The sequence below is a fragment of the Aulonocara stuartgranti genome (genome assembly GCF_965226115.1).
Source record: "Aulonocara stuartgranti genome assembly, chromosome: 4".
Lineage (NCBI taxonomy): Eukaryota > Metazoa > Chordata > Actinopteri > Cichliformes > Cichlidae > Aulonocara > Aulonocara stuartgranti.
In genome coordinates this window covers 26746023-26768080 of record NC_138942.1, presented here as the reverse complement: position 1 = coordinate 26768080, position 22058 = coordinate 26746023, and the positions used below count along the sequence as shown (strand labels likewise).

General features: G+C 40.8%; 2 protein-coding genes across 5 annotated transcripts; one reads left to right on the top strand and one right to left on the bottom strand.

The window, feature by feature from the left end:
- Window positions 1-289: 289 nt before the first annotated feature.
- cd9r (CD9 molecule related) lies at window positions 290-8319 on the top strand. Of its 2 annotated transcripts, none has more exons than XM_082531388.1 (9): window positions 290-405; window positions 662-773; window positions 2649-2754; window positions 2858-2955; window positions 5151-5225; window positions 5319-5420; window positions 5682-5777; window positions 5890-5973; window positions 7072-8319. In XM_082531388.1, the coding sequence occupies exons 2-9, from the start codon at window positions 708-710 to the stop codon at window positions 7159-7161; spliced, it is 717 nt and encodes a 238-aa protein (XP_082387514.1). In that variant the 5' UTR covers window positions 290-405; window positions 662-707; the 3' UTR covers window positions 7162-8319. The 2 variants fall into 2 exon arrangements, with proteins under 2 accessions (XP_082387514.1, XP_082387513.1); XM_082531387.1 differs by having other exon boundaries at window positions 6232-8319.
- Window positions 8225-21657, bottom strand: LOC309705502 (uncharacterized protein). Of its 3 annotated transcripts, none has more exons than XM_082531382.1 (14): window positions 18585-21657; window positions 18091-18270; window positions 17785-17903; window positions 16070-16241; window positions 15840-15958; window positions 14027-15686; window positions 13652-13762; window positions 13230-13405; window positions 12901-12992; window positions 11610-11743; window positions 11318-11498; window positions 10449-10578; window positions 10221-10281; window positions 8225-8481 (listed from the first exon to the last, which is right to left on the bottom strand). In XM_082531382.1, the coding sequence occupies exons 1-14, from the start codon at window positions 19090-19092 to the stop codon at window positions 8462-8464; spliced, it is 3663 nt and encodes a 1220-aa protein (XP_082387508.1). In that variant the 5' UTR covers window positions 19093-21657; the 3' UTR covers window positions 8225-8461. The 3 variants fall into 3 exon arrangements, 2 of the variants coding, with proteins under 2 accessions (XP_082387508.1, XP_082387509.1); XM_082531383.1 differs by having other exon boundaries at window positions 18091-18246; XR_014276567.1 differs by lacking the exons at window positions 8225-8481; window positions 10221-10281; window positions 10449-10578 and having other exon boundaries at window positions 11393-11498; window positions 11610-11760.
- Window positions 21658-22058: the final 401 nt, after the last annotated feature.

The window sequence follows — 22058 nt, the reverse complement described above, 5'->3', positions numbered from 1 at the left end:
AAGAAAGATTATAACTGTAATAGACAAAAAAAAGCTTAGATCCCTATTCTTCGTGGGTTTTTTTTATGTTTATGCAAAATTAGAACATTTTAAATGACGCAAACAGTCACGGTCTGTTTGCTGGTATGCGTAAATCACACTATCGCTGTCGTTTTAACTCTCGTTTCTCCCTAAGTTTCCTTTTCTTTCTTCTTCTTCTAAAACAGATCCGTTGCTGCGCCTTCTCATGGGTCAAAGCATGTGTCACTCACGTGGTTTGCCCAATGAGAAGACCGAGCGAGGACGAAGAGGCGGAGCGTGACGCAGATCGAGTCTTGGAAAACCACACGCAGCAGCGTTCAAGATTTAGTTGTTTCGTTTCCCACCTGCTGAGCTGACCGATCAGGCAGACAAACATCGATAAAGGTATTGATCGATTGGTTTGGGAGATGATTTCGCAGCGAGCGTTTCTGCCACGCTGTGATCTATTTGAAATCAAAAAGACTACTAAACCTTTTAAACGCAATACTGGCTGCTTAATGCGCATTAACGGATTAAATAGAGTGAAATAGTAGAAACTAACACAGCAGCACAGAAAACGTTTGTATTGTATTTTTAAATGCGCATAATCTGCCAGGCCTGCTCGGAGTGGTGAGGGAATTCTGCTTTTTGCACTTTACAGACTTTCACCGTGTGTCCAGCTCAACGATCCGCTGATCATCATCATCATGGCTCTGGATGGATGTGGCTTGTTCTGCAAATATATCCTCATCATTTTCAACATCATCTTCGCGGTAAGTCCGGCTCGATTTTAATACTGCGTGGTTAAGTACGGGAGGGTAGAGGGAAAGGCCAAGCATGGCTTTCGTTTTCTTTCGCCTGTTTTGTGATCAATTCTTGAGATAAACGGGCAGAAAAAAGGCGTTTGTTTTTTTACATGAAGGATTAAAAGTTGTAATTTTGCGATGAAACAGGGGTGTTGTGCCAAAAAGTGGTTTCTGGTATTTGCCAAACAATTTGAACTTCTATTAATGAACTGTTGGACTCTAATCTGTAAAACACATTTCAAGTTGCAATAAATATAACAATAGTTCTCCAAAGATATTACAGGTGGTCTGGACTGGAATGGTTACAATGTGGGTACAATAAAAGAGTCTTACAGATACTTACAAAACAGGTCATTTATTTTATTTATAATCCCATAAATCACATTGGCTACAGTTAGTTTACTGATATAAGCAAAGACATTACACAAAATTAAAAAAAAACAACCCACGTAGAAACGTAGACTGTTTTGCACACGATCACTTTTTGGAACAACACCAGGTTTCCTTGTGGTTTCGTTTCTTAGGATACCAAGAGAGGTTACTTTCATTTTCAGGAATCACCTTTACCATCAGTGTAAACTGTGTGCTTGGCACATCTATAAGCTGATAGGAACCCAACAGTATTTAATTTTTGAAATATATATATATATATATATATATGTATGTGTGTGTGTGTGTGTGTGTGTGTGTGTGTGTGTATTAATAGTCACAAAAATAACAAAATAGGAGTTGTATGGGATGGGATCAAATTAAGACCCACCAATTCATTTTTGTTCTTAGCTATTTAGTGGGATTTCAGAAATGTGAGGTTAAATTGTACAGACTCTTTAAAATAAGGCAGTATCTCCGATGAGTGGAAGAAGAATAAAGCCGTCTGAAAAGAAGAAGTGAAAACTTTCCTAAACAGCATGAACAATGCTGCCGCGGATAGATGATTACCCTTCACACCTCGGTGTTTTGTGCAGCAACTGAGAAACCAAATGCCACCACGTCAGAGTCTTAGCTTACACTATACTTCAAAGTCCATAATAGACTTTGAATCATGTAGTCCCCACTAAGGCTCCTCAAAAGCTGGTATGTCCTCAATCTCAGCTTTCACCTGTTTCTTTCTGACCCTCCTCCACCTCGTCTCCTGACACCACTTCCAGAGTTGTGAGTAAAATCCTGTCGGCCTCATTTAGCCATCACATCGTTCTGTGACCAAACAAGACCTGAAACATGTTTCTATGAAACACGATATGTAAATTATATGTAATAAATGTAAATATTTAAAAATAAAATCTTTTGAGTGCCGGACAAAAAAACTGATACAACATGGTATCACTGCGACATTTTCAACTTCTTTAATTCTATAAACTCTGTCTTATTGCAACATTTGTAGCAGGTTTCAGTGCCAGTGTTGGTATGCTTGACAATCAAAAAAACAAAGTGAGAGAACTTTATGGTATTGGATAAAATACTAAATAATACTTTATACTATAATACTAAATGGTTTAACTTTTCTATTTTAACTGTTCTTCTTGGTTCTGTATGACATCAACGAGAGCAAAATCCTTAATGTGGTCATCACAGCATCAGTCCCGCCCACATCCCGTGTAAATGTTATGCTTGCGAGGGACAGCCAATCAGAAGAAAGCTGTCTTAAATGCCTGAAATGCCAATTTCTTGGTTGTTTGTCCCCTCTGCCAGCTGTTCTGCACAGTGTGAAAAACACTCATCTGTCACACAGCATGGTTTATAAATATAGACCCTAAAAACCTATATTTCAGTAACCAGATGTGAAAGTAACCAAGAATGTTGTTCATTACACTTTTGTCCTGGTTTTATTTCCTCATGTGACAGGTGGTGGGGTTTGCCTTCCTTGGACTTGGCTTGTGGTTGAGGTTCAGCGACAACACAAGAGCGATCTTCCATGTGGAGGAATTAAGCTCCAGCACATTTGTTATGGGTCGGTGCATTTATTAGGTCGAAGAATCACGATGGTACATTTTGCTCCGATGCATATTTAACAGACAGAAACGGCCCTCTTTCCCGCTCCGTTTTGTTAACAGGTGTGACTGTGCTGATCGCTCTCGGGGCAGTGATGCTGTTTGTGGTGATGTTTGGAGACTACGGTGCCTGCAACGAGAAGAGATGCGCTCTGCAAGTGGTGAGTTGTTTTGATGGGTAATGCATGTTGGCTTACAGTCTCACTTTTCCGTAAAGATGGGTGTCAGACCAGCTGTTTCCTGTGCTGTGAACACAAAACCCTGTGTCGCACAGTGGTTACACCTTTTAACTGTTATGGGAAAGTTTTAGGTTGCTTTTTAGGTTTAGTCAGAGAAACCAAAACAAAAATGTGTTAGTAATGTTTAGTATACCCCTAGTAATCCCATTTGGTCTCGTTTCTTAGGAGTCATTAAATAAAATAAAATAAAAAAAAACCGCCCTGAACAAGAAGTGCCCTGCAAAGACATGTTCAGAACAAGCTTAAATACCCCGCTGCTTCCTGGAGGACTCCTTTATTCATTAACTTTATGGCAAATTTTAACGTTACTGTTCAGGCTTTTATCTGTGTTTAACAGGAAGACGGTGAAACGTTTTAAAACCACCCCAGTGCCAGCATCAGAGGTTAAGGTGAATGCTGGAAATGGTGCTTAAATGTTAGAGCACATGCATCACCTACATGCTGGTGCAAATGGTAAAATCTGTGTAAAGTCGTTATTCAGATCAGATCCTTGATTCTAACGTGTACATCAAGTTCAACAAGTTGTTACAACATAATTTCTGGGGAACCACAGAGACAAGTCAGAGTGCCAGAGGAAAGTAATTAATAAGCTGCTCTCCGAGTACTCAGTCTTCTCCATTCATCGATGACACAATGAAACAGGAAGGAAGGAAGGACGGCTATTTACAGAGCTTCTGCTCCCCCCATCAGTCAAATAGTCTAAGGTGATATGAGATACAAGGCAGGTTAACATCATGTGGCATACTAAGTGTTAAAAGCCGACTTTGTTTAAAGTCAAACAAAAGCCGAGCGTAGCATTGTGGTAAAAACCAAAAACTTTGTTTTTATTGATGCTACTGTCATTATTGGTTCTGTTTATATAGTTGGTTCCCCATTGATTCCCCTTATTGCTGCCAGATCAGTAAGCCTACTAAGGTTTTTAGCATGAGTGCAAATATTTTATCCTATCTGAGTCTAAACACAGTGTAGAAATAGAGTGCAGAAAGGTTGGCGTGTGTCTCTGGTCTGCAGGAGCTGCACGGCTAAAAGTTTAGAGATTTGCAATGCAAAACTGTCCCAACCCCACCAATCAGACAAGGTCTTCGTGCAACTGCATTGAATTGTGCAATTCCATTCTTGGATCATGCACTAGAATATCATGACTTTAAATATTAAAAGAGGTTTATAATTGTTAGCCTCAATGACCGAAGTTAGGAACTTCAAGAAAGCTAGCTAATTGCTTTCTTTTAAAGACAGAAGGCCAACATATGGATAAGAAAGTTTGGCCAGCTGGATAAAAGAAAAGAATCTGGTCGTTTATTTCTTTTAACCACCCAAAAGACCACACTGACTCACTGCTCCATCTTTTGGTTTAGATTGGTATTACATCAAAAGTACAGCACAGCTCGAGCTCAACTTAAGTTGATGTCTCTTCAACACAACATGCAGATGTTTTGCACATAAAGTTGCAGAATTTGTTTCTTCACATCTTGCTGAAAGCTGTAGTTACTTTTGGGAGGTCTGAAACACAGGAGTGTGCAAGCACCTTTTGAGCATCTTATATGATGCAGAGGTTTTTGAACCACTTAAACATTTGGCCTTTTGATTCAGACCTTTATCCAGGTTCAGATACACAGAACATTTGATTGCATCATGTGAAGTGTATTGCCCAGTTGGCCTTGACAGAGGATATTTTGTAACTTTGTGTGTAATCACGCTGACGAAACAGGCAACTGGCAATAATCACACAGTGACCTCAGTTTTCTTGGCTGTTTTTTTCCCCTTTGCTGTGCAAATGTACGGTGTCCTAACTGTAAATTACATCCTCGGGTCAAGCCCTCTTGGTTTTTAAGGATGTTAAAGTTAAAGGAAATTAATGGATGTCCAGTACCAGTTAAATGTTTTGCTCTGAAATCTTCAGGCTGTATCAAACCTGCAGGAAGAATCCCAGATGCAAGGAAGGGATAGGGAATTTGAACATTTAGTCAAGCTTGAAACAGGTCCTTGTTAGAATTTACTGCAATGTTAAGCCTCGTCTTCTCTTGATGCACCCACATAAAACTGGAAAAGCTGTTTCACTTCCTGTTCCTATGTGTTTAAAAGTGTTTAAGTTAACAGAGTTCTTCCTGTCCCTTCAGTTCTCCGCCCTTCTGGCCATACTGGCTACACTGGTAGTTGTTGTTGGAGTGCTTGTCAACATTAAAAGCAATGAGGTGAGAGAAAATACTGATAAAAGGGATGAAAATCAATTAATGTGTCCAGTATGTCCTGACCATAAGATTGTGTTTTGATCTCTCATGTTAAAGGTTGGACTCAGGTTTGCCGAGTTCTATGCTAGCTTGTATACTATCTATGTGGCCAATCAAGACCCAGGAATTGCTGTCACACTCACCTTCATCCACAACACTGTACGTATATAAGCTGCTGTTTTTCATTTTTACCTAATACTAAATTTTAACTCTTACTTCCTGTATACTCAAGTCTTTTCTGCTTTATGCATACAAGTTATATGGCTGATACACACCGAGAAGACGTCACTGTCAGCTGTTTCCATCAATTCCTGTGGAAGCAGTAAAGGTGTTTAGTTTCTCCACAGGGCTGCGCAGGGTAGTGTTTAAGACTTGTTTTTTGCCTCCCTTCACCTCTTCCTTCATCTGCCTGCTTTGCAGCTTCACTGCTGTGGATTAACTGGCGTCTCCATAATAGAGCTCGTTAAGCAGACCTGCCCCGAACCAGATGGGTTTTTTGAACGCATCAAGATGGATGTAAGTTGGTGCCAATAAATGAAGCCGTTTACAGTGGTCCTGCCACCACTGCTTTACCTCTTTCACTCAGCTGTACTGTACTAGATGCTCAGTTTGTTCGGTCTTCCTGCAGAGCTGTCCTGGCGTCATTGCAGATGTCTTTATCGGTAAAGCACCAATGATGATGGGCATCTTCGTTGGAACTGGAGTGCTCCTGGTAGGCAAATAATGCATGTTTACTTTGCAACAAGTAAAGCTTCAAATGAGTTGGCAAATGCTACAAATAGTAGGGAAGAAGATAGCACAGTCTGTTGTTCCTGTTACTATTAGTCTATACACAGTACTAAAGGTTCTATATTGTTGTTCATGTCAATGGCCATACATTAATCACTTTGCACTCTTCTCTCTTAAATACTTCTTTCCCCTCCCTTTTCGAACTTTTTCTTCTCATTTTATTTCCCCAATCATTCCAAAGTTCATTGCTCTGATTTGCAGCATTACCCTCAGCAGAAAGATAGTTTCTGCCTCAACACCTCAGTACATTATCCTGACTCAGACCACTTCTACTCAGGCTAACTTTCTGCCAGCTCAGCATGAAGTAGTCACCAGCACACGTGCTGACCAGGAGCCGGTCTTTTTCACTCCTCTCAGCGCAGCCAACATCCCTGTGGCTTATGCTTAGTGCACTCTTCATTCTCACTGCGCTTTTCTCGCCATTTTGATTTTACTCCACATTGCTTTAGTGTGAATTACACATACTCTATCTGCTGCTCTCAGCATTGTCTCAAATTTTTATCATTAGCAGTTATAGGAGAAATCCAACCTAACACACACACACACACACACACACACACACACACACACACACGACTCAGCTTACAGTTGACAGGTTTGACAGCAGATCACAGCATTTAGCAAATGAGTTTTCACATTTTTAAAATCACCAAAGTTGCTTCATCTGCAGAAGGATTGACATTTGCTGGCAAAACAGTATAAGAAACCCTCTGGCGCTCTGAATATTCCCTCCACCACTAGTCAACTCTTCAATCTTTACTTTAGTGCCTTTAAACACACACGGCCAGTATATCAACAGGGTTGGATTTGTCCTGTTTGTTTCGACTTCTCTCTCACACTTTCTCAAACACTTCTGTAGCTGCGTGCTATCTGATTGCTGTGGCTGGAAGGTCTAGCCTCCTTCACACTCTTTCACCTGTTGCTGGTTCAGTTCTCGGGATGATGTAGTGGGTTGGTCATTGCATAGCTCTTTATCCCATCCCTGCTCTTTACTTGCCCTCCTCCTTTGTCTGCACAACAGATGATGGCCATGGTCTGCGCCATAGTTCTCCTGAACCAGCTCAAGAATGCCCATCAGGAGAGGACAGTGTACTACTCAAATGTGTACTAAGAGGCGGATTAGGGTTTTACACCCTTAACCACTTCCTGTCAAAGGCCACTGCTTTACATACAAGCAGCACATCAGTGTTTACATATTTTCCTTTAGCTATGATTACATTACTTCAGAACCATATTTTGATTAAAAGGTGTTTTTTTGGGGGGGTTTTTTTTTTTTTTTTTTTTTTTAGACATTTAGCTTAATAAATCCTGTAACATGTGCACTAACCTGACAGGCCTCTAGATTATTGTGGCCAAACCCAGCCATGAGAACACATTAACAAATTCAGCTGGTAAAACATGAATTTTATTTTTTTTAAACATTTTTTCTCCTGAAAAGTTACGCTGTTTATTTATGAATGAGTATTAGGGCCACGTTAAAGGGGGAAGAGAAACAACGTGGCCATGAGCATACGGACGCTGAAGGTGCAGAAAGATGCATCTGGTTAAAATGAAATAGCTTGAGATGGACCGATGCAAGGACATTTATGGTCACACTTATGCAGTACAGATGTTGTACCAAAAAAAACACAAGTTTCATCAGCTTAACTCAATGAGGCAGTCTATAGAATAAAATAAAAAAAAAAAAAAAAGACAAAATCTCCACATTTTCATTATTATTATTAATTTTGAGAATCGTTCCCCCTTCATGTGACCCTAAAACTAATAGTTTGTGTCTGTTGCACACAGTAAAAGTCACTGGATATGGTGAGTCATGACTGTTAAAAGGGAGTCAGTGTATCATCTTTGTTATAGTAGAGGTCCAATTACAGCAAGGTGTAGCATGGTGGGTGTCATCGCTCTAATGTGAGCTTCAATTTCACATTACTTTTTAGTGGCTGTATACTAGAGTATTGTTAAGAAGTGCATTCCTTTTAGATTTCTGGTAGAGGTTGCAGAGGGCCAAAGAGCAGGTCAAAAAACAAGAACAGCAAAAAAGACAGCCAGGTACCCGAGAGGTTCAGTTTTAGGTCAAACTGTTTAAACATTCCAGACTCAATGCTTCAGAAGACTTGTTTCTGTAAAAGCTTTCATCCTGAGAAAAGGGAAAAAAAAATAAGCTCACATTTCATTCCTTTGTATTTTGCTTGTTAACATTTTTTTTTTTTTAAATGACACAATGTTAACCGTCTTGCTGATAAAAAAAAATAAATTTCAAAGGCTAAATGCCTCCAGTTGTCTGTCACTTGTTTTCTTGCCCTGTACTACTTATTTGTACTATTTAGTTATAGAAGCAAAACCTCCAGAGACACTCGTTTCCATTAAGTGACAAAAATCAAGTTGCACTTGTGTAATACTCTTTATTTCGTTGCTTACACACCAGTGTTTGGACCTGTGGAGGAAAAAAAAAAAGTTAATGTAGTCATTTCACGTAATAAATGAGAAACACTGAGCACTTTATTAGGAACACTGGGTAGCTGTGTGAAACCTGACCAGGTGGTTTCTGTGAATGGAAACTCCAGTAATATGAGCTCCAAGGATAATTTATGTAGCTACATTACTGATCACACCATGCTTTACAACTTTAAGTTTATCGCAGAATGACAGCGGAGCAGGAAATCATGCCACCCTCCACTTTTTGTATTTAACCTCTTTTATATTTTAAAAAAACAAAAACAAAAAAAAACAAACTGGTAAGGCTTCTGGCTTTGGTGTAATGTCTCAGAATTGTACTTTTGGCTCGTTTAACCACCAAATAACCAGCGCAACGACCCATCTGGGTATTGTTACTGCATGTGGTTTGCAACAACAATGGCAGCAAGGTCACAAACCCCTCACGGATCAAACAGAAAACTTTGCAATGTGTTAGAACAGGAAGTACATAATGTGCAAGTCTGCATCATTGTGATTTCAGCAGACTAGAATCTGAAAGCATTTCCCATCCTCTTAGTTTTTTTGGATATTAACTAAGGGTTTGAGAAAAATATTACATTTAAAATGGGGCGATCGTGGCTCAAGAGTTTGGAGTTCGCCTTGTAATCGGAAGTTGCCTACTGGTGGTGGTCAGAGGGCCCGGTGGCGCCAGTGTCCGGCAGCCTCGCCTCTGTCAGTGCGAGGGTGGCTGTGGCTACAATGTAGCTTGCCATCACCAGTGCGTGAATGGGTGTGTGAATGGGTGGATGACTGGATATGTAAAGTGCTTTGGGGTCCTTAGGGACTAGTAAAGCGCTATATAAATACAGGCCATTTACCATTAAAAATGACAGATTTCTGCCATTTCCCCCCCACTTTGTTATGTTTTCACAGAGTGAAAAATGATTTGATACACAAACTTAGGCAACATCAGTAATCGGCTGTAAACCCTCTGGCGTCAACGACTGCTGAAGCTCAAGGAAACTGACCAAAAAAACCCCAAAAAAAACTTAAGAATTTTTACATTTGGCTTCAGATGCTTTCAGGTCCTGTTTGTTTTTGAAACTTTCTGCCTCAGGTAGTGAAAAGTGTTGAGACCAACTTCCCCGTTTAGGCACATTCTTTTATTTACCGGGTTCACGTGTTTAGTTATCGCCCATCAGTACCCAGCGGTGCCTTGGCCTTTGTAGTTTAAGAAGTGCCGTTCAGGTTGAGCATTAGACTGAATCTCAATGGAACGTCGAGTTCCTTTAGCGCTACATATACACAGTCATGCTACAACACGGCCTCCACCACACTGAACAAGTGATTCTTTAGAGCTCGTTCTTTGCTTCAAGTTCATCATTCTTTCCAAAGAAGGCGTTTATTTAGATGCGATGAGCTAAGTCTCACCTGGCCCCTCTGTTTTTGACTATTACCACATTACACAACGTAAATGTCAACTTGCGTCATCATGTTCTGAGGTTTTCCTGCACATTTGTTAGCAAATTTTCAACCACTGAATCCTTATCGCTTCATCGTCTACTTGGGTGACGTATAGAATGAAAAGTTAGAAAACCTTGTTTATCTAGAAGTCTGCAGATATCAGATTTTATTAACGAGTGTTTAAATTAAAACAATTTTCAGTCAGGAATCAAAACTTTTCAAAATTGGAACAAGTATTTTTATACTTTTAAATGAACAAGCTGCCCAGTGTTTCATTTCTCTTTATGGTCTTACCTTCGAGGCATCTTAGGGTGCAGCCATCAGAGCACAATTCTGTCAGGCACAAGAAGTGGATCTGAGTGAGGAGGGAAAGAAAAACCAAAAACAATAGCATTACTACCCGAGTTCACTTATCTGCACTGGGCCTGAACATGAATGTCACTTATCTGCACTGGGCCTGAACATGAATGTAACTTATACACAAACAGCTGTTTACTTGTGTGCATCTTAGGTGTGAAATACCTCTGGGTCTTCTCGGAGGGAGCCCCCTTTAGTCATGTGTGGTGGAAGAGAGAGGAAGCTGTAAATTGCGATCTTCCGGACCTGCAAGTCCGAGGTCGGAAGCATCTGCAAAACCCCCAGGCTGCTGCAGCTGAACGACATAACAGTGACATGCCTTTACAACCAAAGACTGACCAACAACTGGCATTAAAGAAGCCCCCTTCTTTAATGTTGGAGATTTGTGGCTGCAAGGTTGCCTTCACACAGAGTCAGCAGTAATTTTGGCAAGACAACGCAAATCTTCATTAAAAAGATCATGGCGGCTTTAAAATCAAAGCAGTACAAACATCCACACACTGTGTTACTAAGTAATGCCCACCTGACTGAGTTTGAATTGTGGAAAGTGGAATTTGTGACACGAGGCTTTAGTAAAAATCCACCAATCATTTCCTCCAAGATGGTTAAGATTTTTGTTTTGTTTTTTCTTTGCATATTTTGCGGGTTTCACGCAGCTTTCAGGAACAGGTTTTAACCTCATACTCATCTACTTGCAGAGGCATGACTGGCATCTATTAGTGCACTAATTGATTAGCAAGCTTTGCAAAGTCAATGGCATTTCTTAAATTGCTGGCACAGCTATCAAATTTACAATTAAAATGGCCGTTTATACTGTTAAACACGTGTCCTTTAACATGAACAACCACAGAGAAACTGTTTTGCAATTAACTAGAAAATTAGTACTTACTAATACAACTACAGTTTCATGCAGTGTGTCCATATCCCCGAGCACACTAAACCACTGATCATGTTAAATGGTTACTGGGGCAGCCAGCAATATGAACAACAAGACCATCTGTGAGGACGTCATTTTCCTCCTTGTATAAACATACCCATCATAAACAAGAATCCCACTGGGATATGGAGCGTCAGTGTAAGCCAGGCAGGAGTGAACCAGCAGCACAAGTGTGGACTCTGAGGGGTCCTTCAGGCTAACCTCCACATAAACTGTTCTGCCCTGCAACAGGCTGAGAGGGAGGTGGGCTTCAGGGTGGTAGCTGGTGAAAGACTCATCTGCAGGGAAAAAGAAAAACGCTTTAATAAAGTGTTTAAGAATACTCTGCCTACTGGCTCCACGCTATGATCTGGTGCTTGAACAGAACACAGATGTTAAAGAAAAATTACCTTCGGCAATTCTCAGTTGCACAGTGACAGCGGCTGGTGTTGGCTGTGAGAGAGGAAGAGGAGGCTGTTCATCCATCACATGAAACTTCACTTCACCTGGAGAATCTGCTGAGGAACTACATCCCACCATAAACCTGTGGAGGGAAGGAGACTGACACATACGAATTTTTTTGAAACAATACACATTTGAAAAGCAGCTGTTGATCAAAGCACTGCTTAAAGAACAAAAACAAAATGAAAGAGAACATAATGGAAACAAGAACAAGCTGAGGATGAAGCCTTGATGGCGCACTTGTGAGATTAGAAAGCCTTTTACAAGATCCTGGTATCTTATTTACCTAAAGGCAGCTGGTTTGGTGTCAAACTGTGCGCCACACAAGAAGCAAGTGACTATGTAAATACAGAAGCCGTGGAAAAACATTTACCACCACAGAGAAAATACAGAATGGCCACTGTGCAGTGGGCCAGGTACATAATTCAGTTGTGAAGATCTAATATTTATGAGATTTTGATGAGTGTCATAACAGCTGGGGGAGGCATCTTTTCTGAGCAGCTGAGACTAAGTCATTTTCATCTTTCACTTCCTATTGAACCCATCGACAGCTGAGAGTTTTAAATAGGGATGAGAAATGATATAAAACGAGGTACTTCTCTTTCATGTTGCAATTTGTCATTAAAGGAAATATAGTTAAAAATATCAACGTGTTGGAATCAGCACCCTCCATCTGTCAGCTGAAAGTGAACAGTTTAAAGATTGGACGATTGTCATGGCATCAAAAATGGTGGACATGGATTAAAGCTGAAAACACTTTGCCTCCATGTTGGACACCTGTGGACAAATAGCAAGTACTTTTTTTTTTTTTTTTTTTTTTTAAATTTCCCCACTTCCTGTTATAAATCACCAAAAAGTAAAAAATATTTCCCAAACAAAAAAGGTAAACTTTCGTACAAGTAGGAAAAACTTGATTCATTTCGATAATTGTAGCTCATGAAAGTCAAAGTCCAGATAGAATCCAGTATAGCATTATCAAGGTATTTCAAGTTACTATTCAAACAGTTTAAATATTGTATCCTTGTCCAAGCACACAAGCAGGGTCATGTTGAGGTCAAATCAGAAGTCTGACAACCTTCAGACAAACGGGAGTATAAACCACAGAAGGATTTTGCAGAAACGGCGAATATTTAAGAGAAAACAATCTTTCCTGCTACAGCTGAATGCTTAAAGCTAAGTACTACAAGGCTGCTGGCAATTGTTACAAAAGCAAGTTTCCTGTAAACAGCAGTGACATACCTTAAAGGAGAACTTTCATGTGCAGAATTGCCGTTTTGGTAAGGATGTAAACCTCGAACTTCCAAAAGATGAACCACCGTCTCGCCAAGCATCTATCAAAAAAAAAAAAAAAAAAAAAAAAAATATATATATATATATATATATATATATATATATATATATATATATATATATATATATATATATATATATATATATATATATTTTTTTTTTTTTTTTTAAAAAGTTTTAATTTATTCTGCAACAGTGGCGTGTGTTTGTCCATTTTTCCTTCTTTTTGGGGGGTGGGGGGGGTCTACATGATGTGATAACATAGGAATGTGCCTTACATGTTTGTTTACTCCGCAGCCATCCAGAGGTACAATGTAGATGTCAAGATCAGGGGTCAACCTCTGCAGCGTGCAGGAAGCATTAATGTCCTCAGGGGAATGAGCCGGAGGGGCAACTGTGGGCTGTACTACAGAGTCAGGCACCGCAAAGACGCAGTACTGTCCCACTGTACAGCCTGCCGACACACATACAGAGTGGGAAATAATTATTGGATCCCCTGCTAACTACAAGAAACATTGTGCCGCTGTGCTTGCAAACAAGGATCTCACCACCAAGCACCAAGTCATGTTTTGCTTGGGGATCAAATACTTATTTAAGGCTTCAAGCCTGAGAGTCGTTGCATTAGTCATTTGCTTTCCCCCTTTACAGTCGTCATCCTTTTAGACAAGTGTTTACAAGCTTTGTATTGTGTGAGACTTACCCTTCACAGTGTTTGAACAGCAGCCTAAAGAGTTACTGCAATCAGTATCTGACACAGATCCAAGGCCGCAGGGTGAGGCAGAGGGCGTGTACGTGTGGGCCTCGAGGTAATCTGAGAGGAAAGCAAACAAAACAAGGAGAACTTCTTATGGATGACTCAGCAGCATGAGATGGAAAATATGCAATACAGGTGTGTAATTACAGCCACAACATTAGGCCGAGGGTTTCCTGCCCCCTTGTGGTGGTGATCTGAAGTCAAAACACTGGTTTTCTGTTTAAGCACAACATTTCAGTGCAGTCAAACTAAAACTGTAAGACCAAACATTTAAACTGCAAGGCATTCAAGATTGATAAACCCTTAAATGTGATCATTTACCTCTCACTTTGTCTAGATTCTCTTTTGCATCTTCATCAGGTTTCTCAGATTGCTCATTATGGTGCTGCTGAGTAATATAATGTGAATATAAACTATGGAAAGGATTGTGCAGTGGCGGAGGGATGTTAAAATATCCTGCCATCATGCCATAGTCAAAGTCTGAGGGAAGCTGAGATTTAGCAGATTTGTTTTCAGAGTTTATGCTGCCTGTAGGATGGAGCTCGTTGCCTTCGGGCACTTTAGATGGGTAGTATAGATAATAGAAAGGACTATGCATCCAGTTATGAAAACCATACACTGATTGTGCAGGTGGAGTCAGATGTTGAGCCGGAGCAGAAGGTGCTTGAAGAAGATGGGGTGAAGCTGGAGAAACTTGGTTTCCAGGTCTGTAATACATCTGAGAGTAATGATAATAAGGGTGGTAGTAGTACTGGTAAGGATTTAGTTGATTGATGAATGATTGAGTGTGAGGAGGGCGTTGTTGAGGCTCAAGTCTATGATGGGGACCTTGTGAGACTGGAGGCAGCACTGCAGGAGACACCGATGCAGAGCGACTTGCATCATTGTGCTCCAAATGTACTTTAGCAGACAAATTAGGATGTTTGATCTGCTCTGTGCTATATTTTTCAAAGTTCTTGTGTGCTTTTATGTAGGCATTCATGTTGTGCTCATTTACTGGAAGAATTTGTGAAGGAGGAAGTGGTGAGGAATTCGACAAGTTTGTTTCTCCAGGCATGTCGGGATGTGATGGAACCAGTCTTTCAGCCTCAACCCTTGAAATATGTGGAAAGTAATAGTAGTAAAGATATGGGTTTAGAAGGTGAGGAGCATGAGTTTCAAGGGTTTTGTCAACCAATTTAGCATTTTCCGGTTGGGCGTAGGGATAAAAGGTAGTCTCTGACACAGGTGGAGGGAACTGGTCCGAGGTGACTTTCCTGATGCTCTTAGACTGTTCAACATTGGGGGCCAAAGCTGAAAATTCATGTTTACGCAAGTGAGCTGAAGAGATTTCGTGAGAAACATCCAGACCTGAATCAGGGTTTTGAGGTTTGCCAGAAAGGGGGATTTTGGGGTGATGGTAGTAGTGGTAGTATGGATTGAAATCGTGTCTCAGAGGCTGGAAATGCGGCGCTTCGAGCTGAGCTGGAAAGCCTGTAGGTGTGACACTGTGCTTCTCAGAGAACGCCAAAAAAGGAGTTTCTTGATTTTTTCTTCTTTCTGGGTTCTCCCGACGTAAATCTTCCATTTCTTCAACGAGTGACGGAGGACTGTCATACGGCTCCCAGAAAGGCATCTGGTAGACGTAGTAGGGTTGATAATCTGGCTGGAAATCAACAGGAGGGTGAAGCTGAGAGCTAGAAGTCGGCTCAGGAGTCAAAGATGCTGGAGTAGGAGAATCATATGAAGCATGTACTTTAGGACTGGCATAATTATGGTGATATGTAGGGTGAGGATAGTACGGTGGAGCCAGGTAGAAAGGAGGGGCCCATGGAAAAGGCTCCTGAGCCCCTAACATAGGTTCTTCTGCCCCCCTGGTTAGATGAGCTGGGCTGTTGACCAGAGGCTGAGTGTTAACGGAGAGCTCTTCAGGAGAAGACATAGGGCAGGCAAGTGTGAAGATTTCCTTGCCTATCTGGAGAGGAAGTATATATTCTCCATCCTGGAGGAGGAAAAAACAAAAACATTAAAAGACCACAGGAAATGACAATATGCACATGTAGTAATCATCAGATACGATGATTATGCTGGAGAACCAGATGGGCTAAAGAGTCTTGTCTAGTCTGTCTTGTGTATAGTATGCTCTGAAGTTCACCTTTTCTGTGATGCCACATGTAATAAACGGAGCAGCAATTACAGTATCTGCATCTTGCTTAGCCAAAGTGTAGCCACACTGCTCAGCCAACAGAGCTAGAGGGGTCCAATCTCCTCTCACTGCAGACAGAAGAGAAATAAAAGTTCATATTTGATTCAACATATGAGGGCAAAAGGCTAAACTATTATCTAAATTAAGTTTGATGCCAATAGAAAGAAAGGGGAGCCTACCATTTACTCTCTGCTTCTCCAAAGGAGTCGATTCATGTACTTTGACAGTCATCCCATGTGAAGAGCAGCAGAGGGAGGATAGCCCCACAGTGTGAGGGCTGATCTGAGAGACTGGACAGGACATCTTGACCGGGGTTCCCCTCCATAGCAGGGGCAGCACATAACTGCCATCCTGAATAAAAGCAGAGAGCATTTATACCACCCTTGGCTAAAAACACCCCACCTTAGACCATACATGCTCAGGATTTTAAAAGAAACATTTGCCAGATTCAAAGATTATTTAACGTGAATGTACAACTCATCTGATCAGTCAAAAGGAGGAAGGTTTTACAAAAAACTCAGTTTTTTTTCTAAATAACAACAATTAGCCCAGTTTTGGACATTTTTCATATAATTTGACACTTAAAACTGTATCAATGCAGCCATAAACAAACACACTACATTATTTTTTGTAGTTTTGGCTGTTTTGCCTCTCTGGCTTTAAAAGGGGAAAAAAAAACAAAAACATGTGATTGAAGTGTAAACTTTACTAAAAAATTGCATTAACTCCTTAGGAATAACAGTCATTTTTATACACAGTCCAACATTTTTCAGAGGTTCCACATAAACTGCTTAGACTTGGGGACAGCAGAAACTTTACAAGTGGAAAAATCAATAATCTGGTGCAGTGTTAAAAAGAATGACTGCATTGACTGGCTCAGCTGCAACAACGGGCCTGGAAGACCACAGAAGACAACTAAAGTGCATGATGACAGAATTATTTCCATGGTTAAGAAAACCAACTGCACAACATCTAAGCAACTCAAGAACACTCTGGAGGAAGCAGACGGGTCATTGTCAAAGTCTAAAACAAAGAGAAAAGAGTTTATGACAAGACAAAACCTAGTAATACAAACACAACAACATGGCCACATTAGGCTTTGTCATAAGACATCTAAAGAGCCTGCACAGTTATGCAAAAAACAACCTTTAGACCCATCAAACCAAGAACTCGTACCAGAATGATGGGAAGAGGAAAAATGGCTTGTGATCTGAAGCACGCCACATCATCTGTCAAACACGGTGGAGATAATGTGGCACAAATTTTGTTCAGACAGAAAAATAAATAAAAAATAAATAAAAAAAATCCAACTACCAGGAAATATTTACAGCTTCTTTTGAGAAGAGCAAATATTAATTTAAATGTTTTGTTTTTTTTTCAAATCTGGATGCGTGTACCACTGTGCATGCAGCAAAACTGTGGAAGAGTTTGAATGCAGAGTTGAAGCAATGCCAGAACAAAGAAGTTCAAAAAGGAGTTATAAAGATATGATTTTCATGAGAAACAGATGTTGTATTTAAGTGAATGTCTGTTTAGTACGTTTGTTAGTCGTACTTATTCTGATTTTCCTATCAACATTCCAAAACTGGAGGTATTTTGCTTAGATGCGTGAAAGTTATAGAGTTTCATAAAGAAAATGTAAACAATCATTTAAATTTCACATATTTTAATAACAGAATATGTACTCTGTTTAAATCACTTTCTGTGTAATTTTTGAGTTATACTGCTAAACTGATTGGACAGCTCACAGTGCACAACACAGACATCACATCTAGATCGTGTAACTTAATTTACTGTGGTGGCGTCTGAAGGCAAAGTTACAAAAACTGTTTCAAATTTTTTTTTAAGAAACGTAAAAAATTAAAATCTAAGTGTAGCACACAGACACACGCACCTTTTGAATGACATGACAAGCGTAATATGGAACCATCAAACGGAGGTCTCTCCATGTGGTCTGAAGAGTATAACCACACTGTGGTGGTAGCTGGGACAGAGGCACCGATGATTCATTCGCTGGGACACAAATAGACGACACAAAATCTTAATTTTACTAATATTAAGAAACTGTTTGGGTTTCCCAAGAGAAACCTTAAAAAAAAGAAAAAAAAAAAGAAGAAAAAAAAACGAAACACTGCAATATAGTGCAAGTATAAAATCCAGGCTACTGGAGCGCATAGACATGCAGAAGGTGTAGCATCACCTCGGTCCAGCAAGAGCTGTGCAGCTCGTCTCCTCCTGACAGTGAGGGTCATGCAGTCCTCCTCACACTCCACCACAGGGAGCAGCCTCTGCCAGCTCTCCACTGTGCTGCTGACCCGGTGACCCCTGAGCCTTGTCTGGCTTCCCAGAGACCGGACTGGTAAACAAAAACAAACCACCTCTGAGAATATGGTGTTAGTGTGAGGATTATACAGAATGTAAAGTGTGTGTGCGTGAGTGAAAGAGTTGGGAGTTTCATGTAGCAAACTAATGGATAAGAAAACTGGACACAAAATGCCTCTTATAGTGAAAAGATTCGTTTTAGTGGTAGAATAGTTTCTAATCATCATGAGGGATTAAAATGTACCAACTACTTTATAAAAATGACTAAAATTATCAAACTGGTTTCGTTAGGGGAGTATTAAAGTAGCAAAGTAAAACGCAAGCACAGTGAGGAGGAGCCTGGGGTCAGGTGAGTTCAGGACAGTGGCTTACCTGAAGCAGAGGACTCTGATTGGTAGTCGAGAGTTGGGACGTTTGGCTCCAGCTGGCCAGCGATGACAAACTTGCCGTAAACTACGTGCTTAATTTTCCCCTCTCTGCAGTCTCCATATGAATAAACCGGCTCGTCCTCGGCTTGCCTGGGGTTGTGACGGTCACTGACACCTGTAGGACCCGAAGAAGACGCCATTTTGGGTCTTAGTCTCTTCTCGGGCTTTTCTTCGGGGCTGCTGCTGGGTTTCTCTTTCCTGCTGTGGAGGTCGTCAGAGTTTAGGAGGTCTTCTGCGCGCCTTGAGCCGAGGTCCAACCGCTCTCCGACGTCAGGGCCGGAGGAATGACTGCTGCTGCTTTCCGTAGTTAAATGACCTTTGCTGTCATCAGGAGGAGAATTCGATTGGAAGGAGGACGCAGTAGGCTCACACCGGCTTACTAGAGGCAAAGCGATTGTTGTGATGGTGTAAATAAGCACAACACCGAAGTATCCTTTATGTTTGAAATGCATTGCCAATACGCGTTTTTGTCTTTGCACCAAAACACTGGGACGGAATGAAGGGCGGCAGTGTTTTTGTAGACTTCCTGTCAACGCACCTGGTCACTTAATTAGCCTTAATTGGCAAAGAGGCACGCGCTCTTACCCGTTACTGTCCCAAGTGTTTATGTTGGCGCTGTTAGCATCCAGCTGCTAATCTAATACCTTTTCCGTCTAGTTATATAGCGTGTGGGATATTATCAATTTAGCATACTACTAGTTAGTCTTATTTATATACTTTCCTTAACACACACAAGATATTTCGTGTTTGTCTTGAGGGTTGTTTTTTTTACTGATTTGGTCACACACTGTGTATAGACATGATTGTGAGTGATGTCTCGGAATAATCTGGGCCTTATTGCCAAAATTAAAATAGCATTGTGTCGCTTCAGCGATCCTGGTTTTGACTGTCACGAATCTTAAATGTGTATTTACGTCTCTGTCCACTAGAGGGCAGCACTGCATTGCACAAAGTCACCGAAGATTTGAAAAGCATTATTTTATGAACCCTACTGAAATCATGTAGACTTACTAATCTGTAAGTCTGGCTAACTGTGTATGTTTCATCTTCTAATACAGTTGAGTAGCTGGTTTTTTTCTGGACATGCATTTGCTCAGCTACACATGTGGCTCTGTCTTTCTGATAGATGCCATTTCATCCCTGAAATTCAGATCATTTGACCCCTGCCCTCTTTTTTTGTAAGTCATTTATTTTTATCTGCTGACAGAAAAATTAGTCAGAGGCTAAAAGTAACTCACACTGGAAGAATATTTCCCCACATAACTCCTGCTTTTACTTGCAATGACTCCACTTCCTTTCATTCATTTGCATTTTGCATTTTTTTTTCCAAACTGCGTTCATTTTTAATAACTTGCTGATAAACTCCCTTTGGAGAGACCTGCTCTTGGAAAAGACTGTTTAATGGCTTTGTCAGCAGAGAAAAACTGAACCGATCAACTGAGAAAGACAGTCAGCGATAGTTTGCCACCAACTCCATTCGACAGGCAGTGAGTGTGGAGCTGATATCAGTCATGCCATCAGATTGTGGTTCAGATCAACTGACGCCAGAGAGGGGCTGCGTCCTTACAGCATTATCATCAGTGCTGTGTTTCCGCAGCTACCATGAAGTTTAGAAGAGACTGCAGAGATAATGTTAACAGCTACGCTTCTTAAAGAGGACCCAGAGCTCTGTGTGTGTGTGTGTGTGTGTGTGTGTGTGTGTGTGTGTGTGTGTGTGTGTGTGTGTGTGTGGTGGCGGCGGCGGTGGGGGGGTGTTGATCAGTTGATGGGCGCGGCAGTGGGATGACTCATATTTGGAGTTGCCTAGCTACAGGCACGAGTTGTTTTCTTTAGAGTCAGAGCATGAGTACAGTGTGCATGTCTGGCTTTCATTGAGATCGCAGGGCTTTGTGTGGGAGGCATAAACGCAGGGGTGACACCGAGCAGGAAGCGGGAGGAGCAGACATCGTCCCAAAGAGAAGAAGAAACCACGCGGGGACAAACTGGAGTTAAATGTAGTAATAAGAGCAAAGGGAAAGAAGGGGGAGGGCTACGAAAGAGCGCCCTGGGTGAGGAAGTGAATCAAGAAGGAAAACCCCTAGCCAGTAACCATGGAGACAGTTTGGCTCAGCTAAATATGAGGCATTATCTTTTTTCCCCTCCTTTTTTATTAAATGTAAACGGTAGCTAGGGCACCACAGTCGACACACAAAACGTTCACCGCACACAAAGTTGTTCTGCAGCCTTCAAAAGTGAAGTGGCTCACATCCACTGTAGAAAACCTCGGCTGTGTCGAGTTCATAATAGACTCCCGAAGCTGCTCCTGTCTCACTTTTCTATTCAAACCACTGGCAGGCAGCCAGCGGGGCACAAGCAAATGCTCAGAGATAAATTCTCTTAGCTGTGCGTTTAGCCGATTCTTTGATGTCTTAATTTGATTTTGATGGCCCTTCACACAGTGTTTACCTCTGTTCTCAGCTTCTCTTCTCCTGCTTCAATAGGTATTGCAGTGTTTGCTCAAATATACAGTGTATGTTGTAAATAAAACAGTAAATGAATAAATAAATCTCTTGTTACTAAGCAGGCGAATAAAAAACAGAACAATATGTTGTAAAGCACCTACAAGTATATGTTTAAAAGGAAATTGTACAAATAAGCATTAGACGTCAGTTTAAAGTATTTAAAATTGTTCATATCAGCCACTAACAGTGCGTACAGCTGTATGTTCAAAACCACACTATTAAAAGTGAGATGAAATCGTTGAAATTAGATATTTTTTTTTGTAATGTGGAAATTTTGAAATAGATTCAACTGTTTGAATCAGAAACTAAAAACATGTGTGCTTCATAACGTAGTATTTAAAATGTAGTTAAAAATATGCATGAATGAATATGCAATTTAAATAATTTGCATCATCGGGCACCAACAATCTGAAATTATGTTTTCAGAATAAAGATTAGGTTGAACTCAGGATTGTTTTTAAAGAAATGAGGTTATTTTTCAGGTGTATCTTTTCAGCTGCTCGTTAATAGAAATAGCTAATCAGCTGATCTCATGGCAGCAGGTCACTGCATGTAGACATGGAGAAGTTCAAACTAAGCATCAGAATGAAGAATGAAGGTGATTTAAGTGAATGTGGCATGGTTGCTGGTGCCAAATGGGCTGGTCTGAGTGAATCAGGAGCTGTTGATCTACTGGGAAAATGTCCAGAAAGCAGCAGTCCTCCGGGTAGAAATGTCAGTGTTGGGTCAGACGACTGGGCACACTCCTTTGACCTGTGGCATTCAGATAGTAGGGTCTGAATTTGGCGTGAACAACATGAAAGCATGGGTCCATTCTGTCTTGTACCAGCGGTTTAGGCTGGTTGCGGTATGTAACGATGTGAAGGATATTTTCATGCCACATTTCTGGCCCCTTTGGACCAACTGTGCATCATTTA